Source organism: Thalia democratica, chromosome 8, assembly GCF_965202585.1.
Source record: "Thalia democratica chromosome 8, ktThaDemo2.hap1.1, whole genome shotgun sequence".
Classification (NCBI taxonomy): Eukaryota; Metazoa; Chordata; class Thaliacea; order Salpida; family Salpidae; genus Thalia; species Thalia democratica.
Genome location: NC_139172.1, coordinates 17,016,767 through 17,026,451, shown reverse-complemented (window position 1 = coordinate 17,026,451; position 9,685 = coordinate 17,016,767). Strand labels below are relative to the sequence as shown.

Genomic DNA, 9,685 nt, shown 5'->3' with positions numbered 1-9,685 from the left:
TTATATAATATACCCAATGTTTTTTTCTAATTTAGTTTTTATAGTTTCTATGTGTTCTAACCATTTTAAATTTCTGTCTATAATTATTCCCAAATATTTATAGCTATTTTACCTATTTTTACAATAAGGTCTATATTTTCCAAAAACAATTTTTTGACTTATATAGAATTATTCTTCTGGTGTTATTAAGATTTAGTTTAAGTTTGTTTCCCATAAGCCAATCTGATACCTTTTTTAGTTCTGTGTTAAAATTTTTACTGTCATTTAGGTATGTGTCTTTTGTGAATGTTTTGTATAACATTGTGTCATTTGCAAAGTTGAGGACGTCAAGACTAGTAGTATTCTGTAAGTCATTTATATGTATTAGGAATAAAATTGGTCCTAATACTGAGCCTTGTGGTACCCCAGTTCAAGCTATACTTAGAAATCAAGTCGTAATCCATAAATGTTTGTCTAACGGGCTAGACCTGCTCCGCGGGCCTTATGTTGCTACAACTGCTATAAATAACTTCAAGTTATTACCCAAGAAAGATTTTTTATTTTTAAGACTAATTTAAACACTTATAATGTAAAACAAAAGTTGCAGCACAAATTTAAGAATATTAATTTAAATCAATTTAAAACTTTAGTTTCATAATAAAATATATACTAAGCATATAGCTGTAAAACTTAAATACACAGTTTTAACTAGAAGTACATGAGTATAGTAATTTAAAAACACTAGCATTCAACTTTTTAAGCTCGTAGTAAACAGTAATTTTAAATACACAGAACAAAAAGTGAAAAACTGGAAACCAGAAACCTAACGGAAAACATTATACATTTTATTATTATTTTGAATTATTAATAACTAAATACGATCGTTATCTGAATTAGAGTATGATATTTGAAATTTTATGTTATTCAAAAATTAATGTTTTTTAAAGATAATATTACTAAAAAGACTCAAGTTATCAAAAAATATATTTTTTAAAAGTAAAACTAAGAACAGTCATGATTTGAAAAACTCTGGAATGAAAACTTACAAACAAGAAGTATGTTATCGGGTGCACAACTATTTGATATTCAGACATTCAGATTTATTTTTAAAAAAATTAAAGTTACACCATTCAAAAATAAATATATATTCGAAAAATAAAAAGCGTTTCCAGGTTTAATTAATAAAATTAAGATAAAAAAAATAGTTTCAAATAAAAAGTTAAATGACAGTTTATTAAATTATAAAAAAGTACTATATTTAATAACTTATTTTAGCTATATCTACAAAATGCTTAAAAATTTGCAAAAATTTTTTTTTAGGTATCAATGAGAGACCTGCAAGCGTTTTTTTAAAACTTTTTCAAGTATATTTTAAAGTTTGAAGTTTGGCCCTTTAAATATTGTTATTAGTTCGAATTCTCATGCAACCATGTAATTTAGTAACAAAATTTAATAAAGAAACACTTATTAGTAAGTTGTAACTTTTTAAAAACCATTCACTGTTGTGTTGTTTTTTATCAAATTAATAAAAAACTGCTTCAAAATTCATAGTCAATTCTTTTAAAAAAACTGTCTATTGAAAAATATACTAAACTGTATTTTATCTATTTTTACTTCAATAGATAGTTTTTTTAAGCTCTAAAGAATTTCTGAATTGGTTAATAAGTATTATATGAGTTTTTACTATTTTGGTATAAAATGTTTCAACAACATTGATTTTTTTTAAATGTTACAACTTACTAAGTTTAATGCGCCATTATTCAAAAGCTAAGATATACTTGAAAAATGTTTAAAAAATCACGTTTGTAGGTTTTATTGATACCCACAAATTCTTTTTTTTTTTTTGGAAAATTATAAGATATGAAATTTTATACATAATATATTTTTTCTTATAATAAAAAACGTTTTTTTTTTAACTATTCTTCATCATCTTAAATTTATTAATTAGACTACAGGTGCATTACTAAATTAAATTATGAATTTTACAACTGCCTTAAATCATGATAACTGTAATTTGTATTTTAATCCCTGGTTTACGACTTGAAAACAAAATCTGAAGTAAGAATAATGTAAAAAGGTTGTTGCTTTTAAAGACAATACAAGAGACAACAAGATTACTCAAACTGATAAAAAATTATGCGAAACTGAAGAAATAAATGTTTCATGATAAAGTGACAGTTCATGATCAATTACAAAGCGAGATTATTTTAGATCTGTTTTAAGTTTCAAGATTAATTTAAGTCAGAAACATATAGTTAAAAAACTTATCAGTCATATCACGTGGATATAGTCACGTTTATTGGTTAATAAATATCATATAACGTGAATAAGACTTTGTAAACTACTAATCCTTGCTATTGCCGAATGATCGGGTTGGATATTGCAGAGGTTAAGTGTGAGTAAACCAGCAACTAAAACATACGTAAAATTAACTGTGATATAATTAAGAATTAGTGAATTACCGGATCCACTACTTAAGATCCGGTTGGTTCCGGATCATTTCTTAAATTAAGATCCGGCCAGTTTTGGATTTTTTTTTTAATTTAAGATCCTGCCGGATCCTAAATGTTTTAAGTTTAATGTATTATTAATAAAGGACAAACTTATAAATATTACTTTAATTCTTTGTAATAAAAATTTAATATCATTAATTATTAAAAATTGTTTAATACAATAATTTTTTTAAAGCACAATTTTATTGTCTAAATGTTTTATTTGAACACTAGGAAAAAGAACGTAATAAAAAAAAATCTACCTATACGAAATCTCAGTTTATATGTTTTATTTCAAGCTACTTATACGATTAATTTTGAATTTTCTACTTGTATGACGTAAAATAAAACTAAACTTTACAATGTTTTAAAAAACTGAGAATTGTTTTTTTATGATAGGCTTCACATTAGACTTTTACTTACAATAACTTTACATATACAAAAGAAGTTATTTAGTAAATAAAATTTACTCATATCAACGCCATTAAGCTACAAAGAAACCTAATCTTGGTTTTTCAAGTTGTGATGAAAAAATTAAGATTTTTGAAAGCAATAGATTCCGCTTTTGACCGTACAAATTACCAGCTTCGAAAATAATTTTTTAGAATAAACAAAAGATGGTGTTGCCGAAAGATACCCTCTTGCAAACATGGCAAGATGTATGTAGTTTTTCTTGTTTGAGTTCAACCAAAACAAGACTTCAGTTTCTTTAACTGCTTCAGTAGATAAATTTTCTTTCAGCCAAAAAACTCTTTATTTCTGACTGAATTTCCTGATCAACTGAATCTTGTTGCTCACTTTCGTGATTGTTTGCACTTTTTTTCGATTTAAATGTAGATTAGAACAAAAATTATTTTTGGGAACATCATTTGTAGGTATTTGAGCTTTAGGTTTGTGAGGCTGTACTAGGGGAACTTGACCACTTTGACCAGTCTCACAAAAACTATGATTGTTTACTTCAGATTTCAGTAGCCTTACAACCTTCTGTTTGAGATTAGCAGGGAAAAAGTCAAGTCGATACTGTGGATCAACAGCTGTTGTAAGTAAAAACAAGTTGTTAACATTAAGGTTTATTCGTGTGCTGTTATTAGTAGTATAAAACCTTATTTCGAAATCTTGTTCTATATTTTCTGCCAAGGTTGTAGAATTACTTTGATTTAGACCTGGTGGACAATTAGCTTTATAATTAAAAAACTTTTTTAGTACTGCTGCATGCGGGATTACACTTGATAGCAATTCGTTGATTTTACTACACTGCTGCGTTACTATGTAAAAAGGTTCGAGCAGTTCATTAAGGAGGCTAACAAGCTTCCATTCATTAGCTGTAGGAATATTTTTGGAAAAACTAAAAAAGCTGATCGCGGAAAACAGAGTCTTTTCAAACTAACTAAATCCGGCAAAATCTCAATTAGAATTCGGACGGATCCGGTTCTTAGCAAAAAAAATGGCTTAATCCTGACACTAGATCCTGAGATCACTAGTTTTTAGAGCCTCCTTATGTAACTTGATAAAAACTATAATGGTCTCTAAAGATTCTAAATGCTAACTTATACAAATAATATAGTTAAGATTTTTTGAAACGTCTGCAAAACTAATAAACTTTAAGCTTTTAGTATTTTGTAGAAGATCTTGTTTCTAATGTAAAAAAAAACTTTTACATTTGAGTTTAAATTATGTCAAGCATAACTTGTACGTAATTTTTTTATTATTTTCTTAACTAAATCTATAATAAAGTACGTATTTATTTTGTTCATAAAATTCAATGAACTGCTTTTTTTTACTTTATAAAAAAGTTAAATTTGTATATTTTTAGAGTTTTTTTAAAAAAGTTTTACTATATTCATATAAAACATTACTTAAAAGTTTAACGTGAAATTCTCATAAGAATTTTATAAAAATTTCTTTAAGTGATTTTTGTCAAAAAATTTTAAAACTTTTAATCAAAGAAAAATTAATGTTCAAACAGTTAGACATTAACTTCAAATGAGCTCTATTACTTTAACTTGTGTTTTTACTATTGCTGAATGTTACTATTAAACACATAAGTATGCATCAAATATTTTGAAAACTATATTAAAAAACTCAATAAAAAGTTGTTAAATTTATTTAAATTGATAAATTTATTCAATTACAGTTCGTGTGTTTAAGTTTAAAACATTTAACTCTTTTATTAAGACATCTATATTTTTATGTTAAACAAGCATCATTCGATACAAAATTGAAGTATAAATACTACTTATTTCATGAAACAAAAGAATCTAAGTGTTATTTATATATTTAAGAACTATATCGTTAAATTAAACAACGAAATAAAAAACGTAAGTATTGATTAGGTTCTGAATGAAAAAAAAAAATAATAAATATCTAAGCGTATATTCAATATTGAACTAATACTTGTGCTTTTTAAGAACTAAAAACACGAGAATTATGAAATAATTTTCCAATATTTCTATAAATTTTAAAACTACAAAACAAAAATACTATGTAGTATTAATAACTTTAACGAAAGCTCAAAGATTGAAAATTTTCTAAAAAGTTGCTCCTAACTGTTTAAAACAACACAAGTTATTTTCTCAAATTTATCTACTTTAATTTAAAGATATGATCCAAGTACATAGTTACAACTGATTGGTCACGAGTCACTATCATCATCATCATCATTGTTTAACCGAAGTTTTTTGCTCAACCACCACATTAGCCCACCAGTGACCATTATAAAAGCATATAAATATCCTAATAATCTGTAAAAAAAAAAAAAAAAGATTTAAAAAACTTTTTTTCTAACAAACACACAAAGTTTAAATATACCTAAAACTAGCACAAACATATCACTTATTTATATAAAAGTTATTCGCATAATTTTTATATGGCCGTTAAATTTCAGTTGTTTATAAAAAGAATTGTTTGTTTCAGAACTAAATAACGAATAGCTTACATCCTTATAAAACAACTGTATGTATTAACTAAAGGCAAAGCTCAAACGGTTCTATATAGCCCTAAATATGCTTTAGATAAAACTTTAAAACTAATAAACTGTACTATTCTTATTTTTGAAAACGTCTTTGCAAAGTTTTAATTTTAATAAAAAGAATATTTAGTTTTAGAACTAAATTACGAAAAGCTATAACTCTAGAGAATTTACTATGTGAACTTATTTGACGCATATTTCAAACGTAAGTAAATAAAGGAGTATTAAAGTTTCAGTTTTAAAAGTATAAGCGTTTAGTTTATTTACACTAAGTATACTTAAAAAAGTTTTAAGTTTTCAAAATAGTTTGTTTTAGAAATGCTTTATTTTAGGTGATTTTTGCTCTTATGACTTCATTTTTATACCAAAAATAGTAAAAGAAATAGCGTATGTTTTTTGATTGTTAACCTTTTTAAGTTTTCTTAAACATGAATTTGCCTATGTATATAAAAAACTTTCATGATACCTTTATGTCATGATATGCAATTTTCATGATATCTTGTGTAAAGTTTTATAGCAAAGAGATATCTTTTTTATTATTTTCAGTTTTTTTAGAAAACCAACAAATTATTTTTATAAATTCCTTCAAATTTTTAAAATTATACATAAGGTATTTTTATTATATTTTAAATTTAATTTTTTTTTCTGAGTTGAAATCTCGAAGCTCGCATTTCCATATCATCCTAATATATCCCTAAAAAGTTAAGGATAATAATTTTCATTATGGTTCAATATTTGTAAGCTGTAAACTAAACAAAAAATTATTTTTTAAATAACTAATCTCAAAATTTTGAAGCTATATAATTTCTGCTATAGAAATTTTTGATTAGAGACTTTGAGAGAATAAAGAAAGATAGTGATGCAAAATGACTAGATCATAATTATATACAACTGTTAACCTGTAAACAGGGGAACCTCTCATATTTTCCATTGCATCTTTTTCATCTTTTATATTTTGTTTTTGTTCTTCTGTTAATTCCTCATCTATTAAGTATTTATTAACAGTTAGAGATGTGAAAAATAGTGATATCTAGCAGTTTTACAGGCTACCTTACACTTAGATATTCGTTATACAGTATTGCCAAGTAAGTGCGATAGGCATAAGAAAGCTTAATTTATACAGATGCTAAAATTGCTTGGCTACATAGTGCACAAATGGCAACTATGGAGGTGTGATACAAAAAAACAAGGAAGTTAATAAGTAATGCTACAATTACAATACTAATGAGCTAATTGGTTGAACATGATAGTATAGTTTTACTTAAAAACTTTTAACCAAAAATAATACTTCAAATTCAAAATTTAAGAGCTGTGATGTAAATACCTTATAAAAGAAGTATAACAAATCTTGGACGAGGCTTACTTTAGATGCTGATTCTTACTTATTAAAATCATACAATTGATTATTTTTGGCAGCAAATTGGATTAATGAGACAAAATATTTAACTTTTACAAGCTTTAAAAATATATTGTGCTGATTTTTATTTATTGTATACCACTTGCAAAAAAATTTATTTTGTATCTTAACTTTAAAATATCAAAAATGTCAAAAACAAGTTTTTAGTTTAATAATAATTAAAAACAGTTTTCAAAAATTACCTTTTTGTTTTTTAGTTCTTCTTATATAAGGCTGTTTTAAACTTTGAAACTGCTTTTTATCATATCCAATTCTTTTAATATCATCACTCAGAGTATCATATGCTTCTCTTATCTACAATTTTTTATCAGTTTATTAAAATAATATTAATATTAGAAGTTAAATAATTAACAAACGGTATAATTATGTAGCGAGGTTAAACACTTGGAAAAACTATTATAAAATTTAATTATATATTTTTAAGTTAAATTATTTTTAATAAACATAATATTAATAGAGTATTCAATTAATATCAAGACATTAACTTTACTACACAAAAACAGAAGACTTAATTTTTTAAATAATTCAAAGTTAGTTCATTATGCAAGATAAGAAGTTAAGTCTAGTCTTAATTTTTTTATAAGTATGTGTTATTTTGTCACTTTTTATCTTAGCTACCAGATACTATTTAAATCTCGAAAAATTCTGATTTTTAATATGAAGTCTCACCTGATTTTTCGCCCAATTATATCTTTAGAAAGTTAACCCTTTAAATATTTAATAACATTATAGTTTACTATACAAATTTATTTATAAAATAAACTACATAATAATACAACTATACATAACTTTGAAAATATAGAAAACCCATTTAGTAGTTTGACTGCATTAAAATGAGTTACGATTAAAAGAGTACTTAAGTGATAAAAACTAACTTTAATATACTTTTCTGCAGAAACATCATTATCCATCACTTTATCAGGGTGATGTATTTTTGAAAGCTTTAAATAGGCATCTTTTATTTCCTTATTATTTGCACTTCTATTTATTCCTAGGGTTTCATAATGATTTTCAGCTACTTTGCTACTAAAGCAAATATTGCAGTATGAATTCACCAAGTTTTGTTTGACAAAAACATTTGAAGTTCTTTGTATGTTTAAATTTACTACTTTTCTTATCAAATTTAAAAAAATCATTATAGAATCTATTCAGTATTTTAGAAATTTTACACACTAAAATAAAAAAAAGTAAATTAATTAAAAACTTCTACACTATGCAAAATTGTATAAAATTAAAGATAGCTCATTTTTTGTAATAATGCAATTAAAAAGGTTAAACTTATACTAAACTATTTGATTTGAACTTTTATTTTTATTAATAAAATTAATTAAACTTTCTATAACTTTCAATTCAAAGCTTGAAAAATAAGGTAAACATATAAAAAGACATCAGGTTTAGTTTAAATTAAAACTGGCCATAAGGTATAAACACAAACAAAATAGAACTAAGAATTTAGCAAAAATATTAGAACTGTTTTGCAATTTAATAAAATAAAGTCATTTCAAGCTTAGATAACTTTTAAAAGAAACATATAAACTGTCTAAAGATTTTATCAAATTAATTTATATTAATCAAACATAATTACAAACCACTAGATGATAAACTTAAAAAGAAAACTCAATTAAGCAGCAAACTAAAACATAATTCGAATATTTATGACTTTAAAATAAACTGTTATATTATAACATAATCACAAACTTTGCTGAATAAATCTAATGATATTGAAATTTTTTATCTGTTTGGATCAGGTTCCATATTTAACTACATAAGTCAAAGTAATTTTCAAGTCTTAAACAAAGATTTTTTAAATAAACACATGGACAAATTAGTTAGTTCCTTTTAATTATACCCTTCTGTCAGCGCTCGCCTCACTATTTCCATCTTCTTGAGATATGCTAATTTTTTATAGATTTCCTATTTTTTAATGGGGGTGTCAAGTATTACAGATTATGTTATAATGAGTACTTTCGTTTTTAATTTCCAAATGTATTTTGATAATTCAGTACTATTTTTCTTGTAATTTATGAAATCTCTCTTTTGAAATCACGTTGTTTTGAAAGACCCTACAATGCTAAGGGTTGTTTTGTTCATTTTTTGATGTTGACATAGTTTCATAAATAAAACTTTTGGTAAAGCATTTGTTTTTAAGTAGACATTGATTTTTGCTTCTGCAATTGTTAAGTGATTTTTGTTACTGTATAAAGTTTTTAATTTTTTTGGATACTGTTTTAAGTTTTTTTCTTGTATTATCATTTCTGTATTATTCATGGAACTATAAGACAATTTGCAATTATTTTTTTTTGTTTTGTTTATACTGCTGTTCTCTTAAAAATACTTGCTTAATAGTTCAAAAAATATTTACCTATGTTTGTCTTCACTGACTTGCAGAATAATGAATTAAGCTCTACTATTTTTCTTAATATTTTTCTTTTATTTTTTGTTTTTTTTATATTTTCTGTATAAACTAATCGGTGTTTAAATTTTGATTTGTCTAAGGCGTTTTGATATGTTCATATACTGTCATCGAAATTTTATGGTTTAGATAACTTAACCAGTCTCTTTTCAACTACTGCCAGTAATTGTTTTTTAATAATTTAAGGTTGGTTTGAGTTATTGTTAATGGTCTTAGTTTCTGTGTTCTATTTTTTATAGGGTTCGAATTCATTGTTTGCAAGGTATAATGCTACATCTAGCAAATTGTATGTAGTCAAACAAGTATCTATTGTTGTTTTAAATCTGATATTTTTGTATATAAAATTATTTATATTTTTAAAATCCTGGTTATTTTTTTGTTCAATAATGACAATGCAACTGTCCCTATATAAGTCT

At 24.5% G+C, this 9,685-nt stretch overlaps 1 protein-coding gene across 1 annotated transcript; it reads right to left on the bottom strand.

The window, feature by feature from the left end:
• Window positions 1-4,847: 4,847 nt before the first annotated feature.
• Window positions 4,848-7,973, bottom strand: LOC145842742 (uncharacterized). The gene is made up of 4 exons (XM_082950221.1): window positions 7,732-7,973; window positions 7,039-7,150; window positions 6,339-6,423; window positions 4,848-5,212 (listed from the first exon to the last, which is right to left on the bottom strand). The coding sequence occupies exons 1-4, from the start codon at window positions 7,765-7,767 to the stop codon at window positions 5,104-5,106; spliced, it is 342 nt and encodes a 113-aa protein (XP_082806347.1). The 5' UTR covers window positions 7,768-7,973; the 3' UTR covers window positions 4,848-5,103.
• Between the last annotated feature and the right edge of the window lie 1,712 nt (window positions 7,974-9,685).